The 16,734-nt window shown below is 45.7% G+C and overlaps 1 protein-coding gene across 2 annotated transcripts in view; it reads left to right on the top strand.

Annotated features, from left to right (window-relative positions):
* LEF1 (lymphoid enhancer binding factor 1) overlaps nucleotides 1-16,734 on the top strand; it is a 228,127-nt gene that overhangs the window by 162,825 nt on the left and 48,568 nt on the right. For both annotated transcript variants that reach the window (XM_075349250.1, XM_075349259.1), the window contains exons 8-9: nucleotides 5,234-5,341; nucleotides 11,699-11,747. In XM_075349250.1, coding sequence (XP_075205365.1) covers nucleotides 5,234-5,341; nucleotides 11,699-11,747 — 157 coding nt within the window. The remainder of the gene's footprint in view (nucleotides 1-5,233; nucleotides 5,342-11,698; nucleotides 11,748-16,734) is intronic.

The raw sequence follows: 16,734 nt of genomic DNA, 5'->3' as shown, positions 1-16,734 counted from the left end.
TAACCCGATGTGTACTGTGGCTAGGTGTGCAGGGAGCCAGCGCTAAGCGGTGTGCGCTGGTAACAAAGGTAAATATCGGGTTGGTTACCGGATATTTATCTTAGTTACCAAGCGCAGCATGCTTCCACGTGTAGCGACGCTCCAGCGATCCCTACCAGGTCAGGTTGCTGGTGGGATTGCTGGAGCGTCGCTTAGTGTGACATCTTAGTGCGACCTCCTAGCAACTTACCAGCGATCCCTATCAGGTTGTATCGTTGTTGGGATCGCTGGTAAGCTGTTTAGTGTGACTGGGCCTTTAGTGCATAGGCTTTAGGAGTCCTACTATCTAACAATGGTAACAGACTATGTATGAGGCCCTCCTTTATGTCTAATGCAGGGTGTATCAGAGTCCCTCTTTTTTCTATTTTTTGGGAGTTCTTGCATTGTCCGCATAGGCTTTGTGAGTTTGACTCCCTCCTTCATAAATTAAACAGGATGTGTCTAACCATGTCACACACCACATGCCCAGATAAGTTAGTCACTGGTAAATGTAATTTTAACATTTTACTAACAGTGGGTGTAGTTTTATTTCCCACTCTATTATGTCATCAACTGTAGTCATAGAAAAAGTTGTTCCCAAAGGGGGAAAAAAAAAGAGGATACCTTTTTCTGCATTTTACTGCATGGGGCTGCAGTGTATGAGTATATGAGGACTACACTTTATATGTGGTGAATGACATGATGGACTTTTGACTTTTTTTTTTTTCTTTCTATAAAGATTTATCTCTGTGTGTGATGGGGCCTTTAGGGCCTTCCAGAAAAATGCTTGAGTTTCCCATTGACTTACATTATACTTGGTACTCGAGTCGAGCCTGTCCACAAATTCGACATGCTCGATTGGAGTACCGAGCGCTCATGGATTTTAGTGCTCGCTCATCACTAGTGCTGATAAAGTCTGAAATAGCTGATGGCTGAAAAGCACATAGTCCTAACCTATTGAAACTAGAAAGCTTGAATTATGTTACTTTCCCGCTGGATTTCCGTCTTTCTCTAAGTCAAGTTGTACCTTTCTAATCAGCCATGTTCTCTATGATCCTTTTATTTCAGAGTTGTTTGAAATTCCCAGCAATAAACTGTAGAGCTTTGTTTTAGTTGCATTCCTCCTTCTATCGCATTTCATGAAGTCCCTAGGGCACCATAGATTGGACTATGCAGCTCCTGACCTGTTTCTGAGTCCTGTCCTGTTATTTCCAATTTAAAGTGTTCACTGATCAAACTGTGACCTCTGAACTACAGAGAACATTAGTTACAAAGTTCATTATGTATCCTTTAATGGGTCATCTCTCTTTACACTGGAAGATTTTAGTCCAAAAATATGCATCAATCAATGATCTAACCATCATTTGTATAGCTTCATTCACATTGAGAAATCATTGGCACTGTATGTGAAAACCACAATTGTTTGTTCGTATATAGTTTGTCATCAACACATACCTGTTTACACAGGGCGATGGTCTACCGACAAACGAGGAACCAAACTTGAGTAATGACTGTAGCAGGGATAAGAGGGAGGTGTGTATCCTACTAGGAATGTAAGAAAAAAAATGACAAAAAAATAAAATGGAAAATAGCCTTTTTTCTATTAAGTCTTTTATTACTGGAAAGAACTATGTATATTTGGCATCACCGTATTTGTAGCTACCCAAAAACGTTTGTCTTGAAAAAATTAGTCGTCCTACACCCATCAGCGAAAAAATAAAGTTTTGGTTCTCTGAAGAGAAACAAAAAAAAGCATTTTTAGGTTATTTGCACACATTCTGATTTCGCAGCAGTAAGTACTGGAGTGCTGGCAGGAAAAACGATACAACAAATATGCACATTTTTGCATGCATGTGTACAATAAAACTACATGTTTATATAATGGCAAAAAAAGCAACATGTGAACATACCCTTTAAATAGGGTACTGTAATAGAGTCTAAATAATGTATACATATGGTGCCAGTCAATTCCTGCAATGGTTGTCCTTGTTCTTATTGAAATGTGCATATTGTAGATTCAGACTGAAGACCACAAAACCACCAAAGATCAGATGTGGAAACGAGGAGTTAAAAAAAAAACATGTGAAACAAACTTGTTTATGCCAGCACAATTAATATGTCACTTATTAACTCTGTGGTGCAGTTTCCAAAACTGGGGAAACTTCTGGTGGGCTTCCTTTGTATTAATGCTTCAAGAGATCTGCAAGTGTGACATGGTGATTGAAAACTAATCTAGCAAAATTTGCACTCTAAAAGCCAAATGTTGATTTTTCCATTCGAGCTGTGCCATGTGACCAAGGAGTAGAGTATGACCACACATAGGGCATCGCCATATTCAAAAGAAATGTAGGCATGTGGGGTGCTTTTTCTCTTGCTCATAGGTGAGGTATTCCATCAATTCAATATAATTAAACTTCCTTAACCAATTAAATGCATGTGTACTACAAAAAAATTAAAATCCAGAGACCCTTAAGCTTTTCTTACCTTGAGCCACATTCCGCTCTGAGAGAGGGTCGAGAGCCACATCCAGAGCCCCGAGATTAGTGACCTCCAGATCCTACAGTAGTGACCCACAGAGGCCCATGACCAGTATAATAACAGCTAAAGCATCCCCATAGAAATCACACGGAGCAAGTATCATCCAGTGGTTCCCACCTTACCCCCATTTGGTAGCTTCACATCAGGCACTGCCACCACACTGTTTCATCCATCTTTAAGCAACTCCTTAACTGGCAGTATCATCCGGTCTCCATCTTACCATACTTAAATTATCTCTCCAAACCTTAAGCTGGTATATGGGCATCTAGATCTGCTCCTCCATGCAGGTCTATTCACATAATTCACCATCTGGAAATATGCTCTTCATAGCTGTTTTGTTATACCTGTTCCTAATGCAGCAAGCTGACCATGACCCACGAGCCAAACAAAATGAGCCCGCGAGCCAAATGTGACCACACACAATAAGCACGTCTTACCTTTTTGGTCCTCTCTACTTATAGAATGTAAGCTTTCAAGCAGGGGCCTCGCTCCTCTTTATGATTGCTGAATTGTGTTGCTCTGTAATGTCTTATATGGTTTGTAAATTGTTTCATAATGGTAGGAATAATAAAAATAAATTTAAATAAAATAAATATATATAAAAAAAATGTTTCGACTTTGAGATGTAAAAGGTAGGAAGGAGGCTCTAGTGTCTATAGTTGTGAGATATTGAATAAAACAATGTATCAGTCTTCCAAAAGTTATGTATTTAAAAAAATAAAAAAACCTTGACTTACTCTAGTCATTTCTCAAGCAGACCGAAATATTTAGCATGAGGTATGTTGTTATGGCAGATCAATAGTGAGTTAGATCTGCTGCAGATGTTGAGGAAGTGCTAATACAGGTATTAAAACGTCAGTATGTAATTAAAAGTGGTGGAAGCATTGCAAAAACTAATTAGGTGCCTTTTACAGAGTGGGAAAAAGGCATTAATGACTGGGCGCCCCTAGAGATCTTTTAGACCTGAGGCCCTTTTACCACAAGCCGTGTTATTCTGTTGGCTACAAGCGCGAATGAGCAGTTACGGCATTGGACCCAATGGGAAGCACATTTTACCTTGGCCTAATTATTAACACGTCTTGTCAATGCTTTTCTCTGGTTATTGATCCCCCGCTCCCAATACTTCAATTTTTACGTATTTAGAATGCATGTTGTCTGGAATGAGCAACTATCTAATCTCCATGCCTAAGGCTATCAGGCCCTTCTCTTTCAAAGCATGTACAGCCAACATTGCATTTTCCTGGCAACATAACGCCTATTCACATCCAAGGCACATATGTCACAGTGGCAGCTGGAAAGCCGACCATAAAAGCGGATTATGGTGACACCATTTTAAGGACTTAAATTGATATTTGGGTAAATAAGACTGTTAAATAAAAAGCAGGTTTCCACATCTCTACACTTTTTCATTGTCAGCTTCTGTTTGTTATATGGCAGAATCGCAGTATTTATTTACAGCACACTGTATTTTAATAGACTGTGGGTGCAGAAGCAACGCAAAATGTCACATTGCACACCAAGAATGAACTGAGCAATGCTTATTACCTGCCGTATAGGGCTCAGCTCTGAAATGTCTGCTCCTATGCTATTTTTATGGAAGCCTATTTCTATGCTTTAGATTTGATTCTAAAATAGCAGTTGCACTCAAAGGGAAGGAGAAAAAACAAGTTTGTAGATGGTGAACATTGGAATATGAATACGCATTACTGCCAAGAAAACCTGCAATTTTTATAAAAAAAAGTTACTTAGCAAATAAAGGTGGCCAAATTTGTGCCTAGAAACCACGTCAAGGTGTAACTCTCATCTGGGTCCTACTCTAATTGCTATGCCTCTCTTGTCCAAACTGAACTATTATATGGGTTAGAATAGAACCTGCAAAAGGGAAATTTAAAAAAAAAAAGTTTTCTTGGCAGTAATGCAGATTCATATTCCAATGTTCGCCATCTACATTCTTATTTTTTCTCCTTCCCTTTACTTGAGTGCAACTGCTATTTTAGATATTGTATGTCATGTTCAGTATGCACCAGTTCAGACTAGGAGATTAGGAAGTGCTGGCAATTTTTCTAGTTAGATTTGATTCTACTATTTTTCTTATCTACAAAATGACTTTCTTGAAAATAGTTCAGTTAGCAATAGAAAATTGAAAAGGTCAGGCGTTGGAAGACCCGGAAACACGCAGTACACAACAAAAATATTCCACATGTTGTAAAACGCAATTTGGGCTTCAAGAAAAATAAGTTCTAATAAACATTTTTCATTTTATTTCTGAATATGCTTTAAGTCCCATATATTGCACAGCTCAGAGAGCTGTGACATTTAGTATTTTGGCAATTGCTCCTTCTGTCTACTGCTGATCAATGGAAAAAGTCTTGAGCTCATGAGCAGTATCCCGCGGCAGCCATTAAACATATGGACTACTTACATCCGATTGCCGCCGGAGGTAATGATCATAGCTGGTTGCTGGAGGTGTCAGACCCCCACAATCTTATATTGATGACCTATCCCAAGAGTAGCTCATAAATATAAAAGTACTAGACAAGTTCTTCAATACATATTTTATACATCTATTATTATTAGTTATAATAACTGTTCTATGTATAGCCAGTGAAGATGGCAAAACATATCTGCTCAATACTTTTCCTGTGCGATTATTAAAACTGTATTCTCTTCCTTGCAGTGGCACGCTTTGTCCCGTGAAGAACAGGCCAAATATTACGAGCTAGCCCGAAAAGAAAGGCAGCTACATATGCAGCTCTATCCAGGCTGGTCTGCAAGAGACAATTATGTGAGTAGTTTTCAAAGTCTTTTATTAAGAATGAGTGTCTCAACAACTAATCTATCACAGACAAGTGCACACTCCATAAAACCTTCTAAAAATAAGGAAAGCTGCCCATTTATTAAAAAAAAGTAGCAAATGCTTAAAATGTGTTCCCTTCTCGTAAATCTCTGGAGGGCAATCATAGTCAAGGGACTTGCTGAATTCAATATTTTGTGCAAGGACATGCATGACTGATGAATCTATCCACTTATAGCCCTTGTCCATAAGCCTCATGTATAATGTGTGTGTGTGTGTTTATGTATATATATGTCTGTATGTATAATATCATGTGTGTGTCTTATATGTGTGTGTGTGTGTATATAATGGTAGCATGGGCTACCATTTATCTGTAGAAAGCCATGTAATTCCACGATTTCCTTATATTGGAAATTATATTTCTGGCTAGCTGTTGTGGCTTTCCCCAGCAAACTCAACAGATTGTCAAAGGGCAATATCCAATCAGCTGAGCGCTCTGATGAGCCAACAACTTGAAAGGGTTGTTGCCTTTCAAAAATTCCTGTTCCCCAAAAAAGGGCTCTTTACTCACCGTCCCATGGTCACTCACTCTCCATTGCTGCTGTCTGTATCTGATATTAGCTTCAGCACAAACGTCACAACGACAGAGTGGCATCAAATCTATTGAAATACACTTGGCACATGTTGTTAGTCACCATTGTTGCTCATTCAGTGAGGCCACCAACTTTTCTGTAATTGCTGTGTGATATTATTTGCTGAATTGATTCTGATCCAAATCCAACATATTGTTCTTGAGTTCTTTAAAGGGATTTTCTAGAAATAGCAAATAATTAAAATAAATTTCCTGATTACCGAAATGGCTGCTAACTTGTTACACTGACAGAAGCCTGTTCTAGGATGTTAATAGGACAGGAGTCTGTGACCTGTGCAGAAGAAAACTCCTCCCCACTCCATGTGTATCTTCTATTAGATAAGAAAGACCGGGTAGACAGCAGTGTGAGCAGCCTCTTCTTCCCCCAGAACTGGTATCTTCAGTATTAGATCAGAATATACATTTGGGAGCACATCTTCCTACACATGAAGGAAGGAAATTGAAGCTTACTACTCCACATGCTCAGGGTCTCCTGCCCGTTTAACATTCTAGTACAAGTGTCTCTCCGTGTAACAAGACAGCAGCCATTTTTATTCTAAAGTGACTATCTCCCAAGAAAAAAAAATTAAAGAGAACCTGTCAGGTGCAATATGCACCCAGAACCACGAGCAGTTCTGGGTGCATATTGGTAATCCCTGCCTAACTGTCCCTATATACACTAGCATAAATAAACAGATCTTTAGAAAAGGTATTTCTAAAGATCGTGTATTATATACTAGGCGGGGACTAGTCCCGAGGGCGTTGTTCCCTTTAAATAGCCATCCCACATAGCATGGTAGCACGCCCCTGTGGGTGTACTAACATGCTAATGAATGCCAAGCTATGCCACACATACCTCATAGTTCATGGCGGCTGGCAGAGGATGGATGCGCTCTGCGCATGATCCGGAGTTCTCAGCACTTCCGGTCATGCGCGCACTGTACCTTATTGAACCCAGGAAGCTTCCACCCGGCATCAGTTTAGTGCGCATTATCGGAAGTCCCGGGCACACCGGATCATGCGCAGAGCGCATCTATCCTCCGCCGGCTGCCATGAAGAGTGAGGTATGTGCAGCGTCGCTGCGTATTCATTAGCATGTTAGTACGCCCACAGGGGCGTGCTACCATGCTATGTGGGCCGGCTAGCTAAGGGAACAAATGCCCTCAGGACTATTCCCCGCGTAGCGTAGCGTAGCATATAATATACGATCTTTAGAAATACCTTTTCTAAAGATCTGTTTATTTATGCTAGTGTTAGTTAGGCATGGATTAGCAATATGCACCCACAACTGCTCATGGATCTGGGTGCGTATTGCACCTGACAGGTTCCCTTTAAAAATATATTTAGTAATTTATTAATAATGACATTTCCTTTTTAGATAGCTTGTTTTTTTCCCCCCAAATGACCCCATTAAGTTTGTAAGTACTCCAGTTTACTCTCACGCTCTAAGAACATAACGATAGGAAATTTAGATTGAGCCCCAAGGATGATGACTGCAAAGTGCTGTGGAAATTAATGCCACTAAATAAGTTTCTAAAAAGTGTTTATACATTTGTTTTACGTGTACTAGTGAAAAATGGTTTAAAATTGTAAGTGTAATAATGTAAAATAAAGCTTAATGTCTGTTATGCCATGCAATTACAGTGGAATATAAAAGGTCAGGCACTCCTTGTGAAAATTACTGTTATTGTGAATCGTTAAGCAAGTTGAAGATGCGATGATATCTAAAAGGCATAAAGTTAAAGATGACACATTTCCTTTGTATTTTAGGCAAATTAAAAAAAATAATCTTTTAGATTTTAAAAATGACAAAAAGAAAAATGGGCCGAAGCACAAGTTTGGGCACCCTTGGAGATTTGTGTGCTCTGATAGCTTTGACCAAGTTTTCGGTCCTTAATTCGCCTGTTAAGGTCATGGCTTGTTCACTACAATCGTTGGGAAAAGCCAAGTGATCCAAATTTCACTGCTTTATGAAACGCCAGCCTCATCTAACCTTGTGCCAAAAATAGCAGCGATGGTTTCTTCTAAGCAGCTGCCTAGCACTCTGAAAATGAATATGGTGGAGGCCCACAAACCAGGAGAAGGCTAGAAGAAGATTGCAAAGCATTTTCTAGTTGCCCTTTCCTCAGTTGGAAATGTAGGTAAGAAATGGTAGTTGACACGAATAGTGGAGGTCAAATAAGGTCTGGAAGACAAAGCAACATTTTTATGACAACTGTTTGTAGGATTGCTAAAGAGAGAAATCAACCCCTCCCCCGCCCGACTGCTTGCAAAAGACCTTCAGGAAGATTTAGCAGGCTCTGGAGTTGTGGTACATTGTTGTACTGTTCAGAGACACCTGCACAAATATGGCCTTCATGGAAGAGTCCTCAGAAGAAAACCTCTCCTGTGCCCTCACCATAAAATTAAGTCAGAAGTATGCAAAAGAACATCTAAACAAGCCTAATGCATTTTGGAAACCAGTCCTGTGGACCATGAAGTTAAAATAGAGCTTGTTGGCCACCATGATAAAAGGTATGCGTGGAGAAAAAAGGGCAAAGAATTTCAGGAAAAGAATATCTCACCAACAAGTAAGCATGGAGGTAGATCAATCATGCTTTGGGGTTTTGTTGTAGTTAATGGCAAGGGGAACATTTCATGGGTAGAGGAAAGAATAGATTTAATGAAATGTCAACAAATTCTTGATGAAAACATAACACCATTTGTAAAAAGCTGAAGTTGAAAATAGGATGGCTTCCCCAAATGAATAATGATCCTAAACCTATTGCAAAATCCACAATAGGCTACCTCAAAAGGCACAAGCTGAAGATTTTACAATGACCCTCTCAGTCCCTTAATCTGAACATGACTGAATATATGTGACTAGACCTCAAGAGCAGTGCATACAAGACAACCCAGGAATCTCAAAGAACGGGAAGACTTTCCCATGAAAGAATGGATGAAAATCCCTCAAACAAGAACTGAAAGTCTCTTGGCTGGCTACAAAAACTGTTTTCAAGCTGTGATACTTGCTAAAGGGGGTGGTACTAGATACTAACCATACAGGGTTCCTAAAAGTTTGCATCTGCCCATTTTCCTTTTTTGTCAATTTTAAAATGTAAAACAAAATATTTTGTTTTGCCTAAAATAAGAAGGAAATGTGTCATCTTTAACTTTTCTTTTTAGAGCTCTTTTCATGTTCAACTTTTTTAACTGTTCACAATAATTGTGATTTTGACCAAGGGTGCTCAAACGTTTATATACCACTATATGTAAGGTTCGTTCGATTATGAAGATGACTTGTATAACCCAATTTCCAGATTATAGCGAAAAAGATAAATTGAACTAATGATCTTGCTGTAATTTGGTATTTCCTCAATTGTAAAGCGCTGTGGAATATGTTGGCACTATATAAATAAAATTATTATTAATTATCACTTGAAGGGCTCAGTTACACGGCTGTATGACATGTCTGATAATCACATTGCAATGCTCAGACTGGCAGGTAGCTCTCCTGACCTGAACACAACAGCTGCATAGAAATACACGCTGACCTGCTCAGGTCTGAAGAGCCACTGGCCAGTCCAACCCTTGCGATGTAATCCTCGGACAAGTCATAAGGCTGTGTGAACGTGTCTTAATATGTAGAATGACTTTCATAATGAACTGTTGAAAAATAAGAGTTACATCCTAAGTAAAAATACAATCATGTACAGCGTCTTGAAAAAGTATCCATACCACGGGAACTTTTACCACATTTTTTGATGTTACATTGACAAACTTACATGTATTTTACTGGGATTTTCTGTGATATACTATCACTTAGTAACAAGTATTTATGAAGTATAAAAGAAATGACCCATGCTTTTCTAATTGTGTAAAAAATATAAATATGAAAATTATGGTGTGAATTTGTACTAATACCCCTAAAAATAATCCTGAGTGACCAATTGCCTCTGGATGTCACCTCATTAGTAAATTGAGTCCACCTGTGTGTAATTTATCCTCGGTATAACTACAGCTATTCAACTAAGGCCTCAGATGTGTGTTTACAACATTAGGGATCAAATAGCATCATGAAAACCAAGGAACACACCGAGCAAGTCAGGGATAATAAAAAGTATCCCAAGGACCTGAACATCTCACAGAGCACTGTTCAATCTATCATACAATAATGGAAGGAGTATGGCACAACTGCAAACCTACCAAGACATGGCCATCCACATACACTGACATCCCAAGCAAGGAGAGCACTAATTAGAGAAGCAGTTAAGAGGACCTTGCTCACTCAGCTCAGGTGGGAGTATCTGTCCACAGGACAACTATTAGTCATGTACTCCATAAATCTGACCTTATATGGAATAGTCTCAAGAAGAAAGACATTTTTTGAAAAAAAAAAAGCCCATAGGAAGTCCCTTTTGCAATATGCAATGCAGGGGATACAGCTAGCATGTGGAAGAAGGGTCTCTGGTCAGATTAGACCAAAGTGGAACTTTTTGGGCAAAGTGCAAACACTATGTAGAGCAGATTGCTAGCACTGCACATTACCCTGAAAACACCATCCCCACCGTTAAACATGGTGGTGGTAGCATTAAGCTGTGGGGATGCTGTTCTCCAGCAGGAACAAAAGAGCTTATCAGAGTTGGTGGGATGAATGCAGTTAAATACCATGCAATCCTGCAGGAAAACCTGTCGGGTTCACTCACATCTGCGTATAAAAGATAGATAGGTTTGATTTTCTTCCAACAAAGATATATGAATGGAATCTGTTTTGATATTCAATTTGTCATGCGAATGTGTGATTATATATATTTTTGTTTCTCACCTAACATCCATATGACATGCGTAACCAAAGCGTTTTTTGTGTGTGTTGGTATATCATATGTTAATGACATTTGTTTGTGGGTGTAATGTGGGAAAATATGGAAACGGTCACTGGGTATGAATACTTTTTCAAGGCACTGTATAGTATTTAGTCTATACCAGTGGTGCCCAAATGGTCAATGGCAATGAAGGTGTCTTGGCGTTTGAGAGGGGTAGGAAGAAGCAAATAATATCGGGTTGTCATGTTGCTCTAGAAATGGGTTTGCAGCAGCTGTGTATCTCAGCCAGTCTCAGTGATTCATTAACTCCTTTAATACCAAGGCTGCTTCAAGCAAATGTTTGCCTTCTGTTAAATGCTTGTCTTTTTGTAAAGGAACAGTTTTCTTGGTAAACACATCCTAATTTATGAGCAATGATTTCCAAATGGCCCAAGACATAAAGCCTGCAAAGTTTGAATTACAGTCTACGTGGCTGTAAAGCCTTTGTTCAGACAAGTAGTTTTATCTTCTCTCAAGGGAGCTCCTTTGGCTGACAAAAGTAACATCATTGGCAGATTCGTCCCTTGTTGGCTGCCTTCCACCACATCCCTCTGATCACTCTTAGTACAATTGTAGCTTTTCAGTAGAACTGGGATTATTAATGGCTATGGAATCAGGCAACAGAATGCACACGTCTGTACCGCAGAACAGTATGAGTAGCCGTTTCTGGTAGTGGGCAAGAGTTCCAGCTGCTATTCGAGGCCAACAGGGCAGCTTCAGCCTGCATCCTCTTATGTACTATTCTCAATTGGACAGGGAGATGATTATTATTGAGTATTACAGATCATTTCAACATAATATATGCGGAGTTAAAAGCACACTTTTTGATTATTTTACAATCAGTTGTACAAAAGTATCCTGTTTTTGCTACAACAGGGTAAAAAGAAGAAAAGAAAGAGAGAAAAACTCCAAGAATCCACATCAGGTTAGTTGTCTTCACTTCATTCTTACTTTTGTATCTTTTTAACTTAAAATGCACAAAATATCAAATGTGAAGTTGGGCATCAAAAGGCATTGGAATGTCAAGGCTAGTCTCCACCGATGAGTTCTACGGTCAATAAAATAAATTATTGACCTGTCGCCCAAAATGACACCCCAGTGTAAATTAATATATTACTGTATAGGTTAATTTCCGATTCAATTTTTTAAGCTGTAGGATGTTCTGTATTGTCCATATATATGTACATAAAGGTGACACAACTTATGGGTAATGTAGTTCTTCGGGGATTTTGTAAACGGGTTGCAATAGACAAGTTGATCTCTTTTGTTGATATTGATTGACGTCATGATTATCCTTTTGAGACTCTTTAAAAAAAAAGTGTGTATTTTTAAAAACCAGTAAAAAATTGTTTAAAAGAACTGAAGTCCTCAGTGGTTGATACCTTTTAATGGCTAACTGAAAAGATGGTAATAATTGCAAGCTTTCGAGACTACTCAGGTCTCTTCATCAGGCATGGTATAACACAAAATCTGAAGAGTCATAAAAACCAGTAAAATTCAATGTATAAAATATATATTCAACACTGTACAAAAGTTTTAGGCAGATTTGGAAAAAATGCTGCAAAGTAAGAATGCTTTAAAAATAGAAGTATTAAGTTTTTTATTTTTTATCAATGAATAAAATGTAGTGAATGAACAAAAGAGCATTCCAAATCACATGAATATCTGGTGTCACCACCTTTTGCCTTCAAAACCACATCAACTATTCTAGGTACACTTGTATACAGTTTATGAAAATACTCTGCAGTCCTTCAGCAAACTGACTTCTGTTACAGCCAAATATTTCAAATTTAGACTATTCAGCGCACCTGCCACTATTTTCCACACTCCAGTTCCTATGTTTTCGTAAATAGTTGAGTTACTTGGTCTTATATCTATTTTGAAGATGGGGCTGTTTGATTGCAGTTCGTTCAAAATCACCATTTCTGGCCAAACTTCTCCAAACAGTAAAACCATACCTCCCAACCGTCCCGGATACAGCGGGACATTCACGCTTTACGTTGTTTGTCCCGTTGCCACGGGCGGGACGGCCGGCTCCCGGGCTCCGCCCACCCACTCTCTCTCCGCCTCCCTGCTTTTCCCTCCTACCTCCCAGTAAGACGTGGCATAACACAGTCAGAGAGGAGCGCTGCTGCTGGTACAGTAACATCTCCTCCCCGGCGCTGATTTCCCAACCCTCCCCCCCCCCCCCCCTCACCCCCGGCCGGAGCCTGTCTGTGCGGTCGGCCGGCCGCCTGTCTGTGAGGGCGGCCCGCCGCCTCATTGTGCGGGCTGCCGGCCGCTTCTCTGTGCGGGCGGCCGGCCGCTTCTCTGTGCGGGCGGCCGGCCGCTTCTCTGTGCGGGCGGCCGGCCGCTTCTCTGTGCGTGCGGCCGGCCGCCTCTCTGTTCCGGCGGTCGGCCGTCTGTTCCCCCAGGCAGAGCATCTCACCCTCTCTCTCCCCCTCCCCATTCCCACAGGCAGAGCATCGCACCCTCTCTCTCCCCCGGCCCCTCCCCATTCCCCCAGGCAGAGCATCGCACCCTCTCTCTCCCCCGGCCCCTCCCCATTCCCCCAGGCAGAGCATCGCACCCTCTCTCTCCCCCGGCCCCTCCCCATTCCCCCAGGCAGAGCATCGCACCCTCTCTCTCCCCCTCCCCATTCCCCCATGCAGAGCATCGCACCCTCTCTCTCCCCCTCCCCATTCCCCCATGCAGAGCATCGCACCCTCTCTCTCCCCCTCCCCATTCCCCCATGCAGAGCATCGCACCCTCTCTCTCCCCCTCCCCATTCCCCCATGCAGAGCATCGCACCCTCTCTCTCCCCCTCCCCATTCCCCCAGGCAGAGCATCTCACCCTCTCTCTCCCCCTCCCCATTCCCACAGGCAGAGCATCGCACCCTCTCTCTCCCCCTCCCCATTCCCCCATGCAGAGCATCGCACCCTCTCTCTCCCCCTCCCCATTCCCCCAGGCAGAGCATCGCACCCTCTCTCTCCCCCTCCCCATTCCCCCAGGCAGAGCATCGCACCCTCTCTCTCCCCCTCCCCATTCCCCCAGGCAGAGCATCGCACCCTCTCTCTCCCCCTCCCCATTCCCCCAGGCAGAGCATCGCACCCTCTATCTCCAACTCCCCATTCCCCCAGGCAGAGCATCGCACCCTCTCTCTCCCCCTCCCCATTCCCCCATGCAGAGCATCGCACCCTCTCTCTCCCCCTCCCCATTCCCCCATGCAGAGCATCGCACCCTCTCTCTCCCCCTCCCCATTCCCCCATGCAGAGCATCGCACCCTCTCTCTCCCCCTCCCCATTCCCCCATGCAGAGCATCGCACCCTCTCTCTCCCCCTCCCCATTCCCCCAGGCAGAGCATCTCACCCTCTCTCTCCCCCTCCCCATTCCCACAGGCAGAGCATCGCACCCTCTCTCTCCCCCTCCCCATTCCCCCATGCAGAGCATCGCACCCTCTCTCTCCCCCTCCCCATTCCCCCAGGCAGAGCATCGCACCCTCTCTCTCCCCCTCCCCATTCCCCCAGGCAGAGCATCGCACCCTCTCTCTCCCCCTCCCCATTCCCCCAGGCAGAGCATCGCACCCTCTCTCTCCCCCTCCCCATTCCCCCAGGCAGAGCATCGCACCCTCTATCTCCCCCTCCCCATTCCCCCAGGCAGAGCATCGCACCCTCTCTCTCCCCCTCCCCATTCCCCCAGGCAGAGCATCGCACCCTCTCTCTCCCCCTCCCCATTCCCCCAGGCAGAGCATCGCACCCTCTCTCTCCCCCGGCCCCTCCCCATTCCCCCAGGCAGAGCATCGCACCCTCTCTCTCCCCCTCCCCATTCCCCCAGGCAGAGCATCGCACCCTCTCTCTCCCCCTCCCCATTCCCCCATGCAGAGCATCGCACCCTCTCTCTCCCCCTCCCCATTCCCCCAGGCAGAGCATCACACCCTCTCTCTCTCCCCCCTTCCCCCAGGCAGAGCATCGCACCCTCTCTCTCTCCCCCCTTCCCCCAGGCAGAGCATCGCACCCTCTCTCTCCCCCTCCCCATTCCCCCAGGCAGAGCATCGCACCCTCTCTCTCCCCCGGCCCCTCCCCATTCCCCCAGGCAGAGCATCGCACCCTCTCTCTCCCCCTCCCCATTCCCCCAGGCAGAGCATCGCACCCTCTCTCTCCCCCTCCCCATTCCCCCAGGCAGAGCATCGCACCCTCTCTCTCCCCCTCCCCATTCCCCCATGCAGAGCATCGCACCCTCTCTCTCCCCCTCCCCATTCCCCCAGGCAGAGCATCGCACCCTCTCTCTCTCCCCCCTTCCCACAGGCAGAGCATCGCACCCTCTCTCTCTCCCCCCTTCCCCCAGGCAGAGCATCGCACCCTCTCTCTCCCCCTCCCCATTCCCCCAGGCAGAGCATCGCACCCTCTCTCCCCTACCAATAGGCAGAGCATTTCAAGTAGTGCTGCACACTATTGCACCCAGAGACGTTGACCTACAATCCCTTTTTATTTCCCTTGAAGCTCACACATACCTCCCAACCGTCCCGGATACAGCGGGACTTTCACGCTTTATGTTGTTTGTCCCGTTGCCACGGGCGGGACGGCCGGCTCCCGGGCTCCGCCCACCCACTCTCTCTGCCTCCCTGCTTTTCCCTCCTACCATCCCAGTAGACGTGGCAAAACAGAGAGGAGCGCTGCCTGTGCTGCTGCTGGTACAGTAAAATCTCCCCAGCGCTGATTTCCCTCCCTCCCCCCCCCCTCACCCCCGGCCGGAGCCTGTCTGTGCGGTCGGCCGGCGGCCTGTCTGTGCGGTCGGCCGGCGGCCTGTCTGTGCGGTCGGCCGGCGGCCTGTCTGTGCGGTCGGCCGGCGGCCTGTCTGTGCGGTCGGCCGGCGGCCTGTCTGTGCGGTCGGCCGGCGGCCTGTCTGTGCGGGCGGCCGGCGGCCTGTCTGTGCGGGCGGCCGGCGGCCTGTCTGTGCGGGCGGCCGGCGGCCTGTCTGTGCGGGCGGCCGGCCGCCTGTCTGTGAGGGCGGCCCGCCGCCTCATTGTGCGGGCGGGCGGCCGCATCTCTGTGCGTGCGGCCGGCCGCCTCTCTGTTCCGGCGGACGGCCGCCTGTCTGTGCGTGCAGCCGGCCGCTTCTCTGTGCGGTCGGCCGACGGCCTGTCTGTGCGGTCGGCCGGCGGCCTGTCTGTGCGTGCAGCCGGCCGCTTCTCTGTGCGTGCGGCCCGCTGCCTGTCTGTGCGGTCGGCCGGCCGCCTGTCTGTGCGGGCGGCCCGCCGCCTGTCTGTGCGGGCGCCCCCCGCCGCCTGTCTGTGCGGGCGCCCCCCGCCGCCTGTCTGTGCGGGCGGCCCGCCGCCTCATTGTGCGGGCAGCCGGCCGCCTCTCTGTGCGGGCGGCTGGCCGCCTCTCTGTGCGGGCGGCCCGCCGCCTGTCTGTGAAGGCGGCCGGCCGCCTGTCTGTGAAGGCGACCGGCCGCCTCACTGTGCGGGCGACCGGCCGCCTCACTGTGGCTGCCTGCGTGTCCGTGCTGGAGGCCCGCCGGCTGCCTGCGTGTCCGTGCTGGAGGCCCGCCGGCTGCCTGCGTGTCCGTGCTGGAGGCCCGCCGGCTGCCTGCGTGTCCGTGCTGGAGGCCCGCCGGCTGCCTGCGTGTCCGTGCTGGAGGCCCGCCGGCTGCCTGCGTGTCCGTGCTGGAGGCCCGCCGGCTGCCTGCGTGTTTGTGCTGAATGGGTGTGGATGGGGAGTGGATATGGGCGTGACTGTGAAATGGGTGTGGTTAGGGGGCATGGCCTAAAAATTTGCCGCGGCGCGCTACGCGCGCCGCAAACTTTGTCCCTCTTTTCCTTCTTTAAAAGTTGGGAGGTATGGTAAAACACCAATAAATGGCCAAAATCATATATTAGCTAACTCTGAAGTAAGAACAATAACCTATAAAGAACAGAGTGAGTAGCCAAAAG

Source organism: Anomaloglossus baeobatrachus, chromosome 1 (genome assembly GCF_048569485.1).
Source record: "Anomaloglossus baeobatrachus isolate aAnoBae1 chromosome 1, aAnoBae1.hap1, whole genome shotgun sequence".
Classification (NCBI taxonomy): domain Eukaryota; kingdom Metazoa; phylum Chordata; class Amphibia; order Anura; family Aromobatidae; genus Anomaloglossus; species Anomaloglossus baeobatrachus.
Note: the sequence above shows the minus strand (reverse complement) of the source record. Positions and strands in the feature narration are given on the sequence as shown.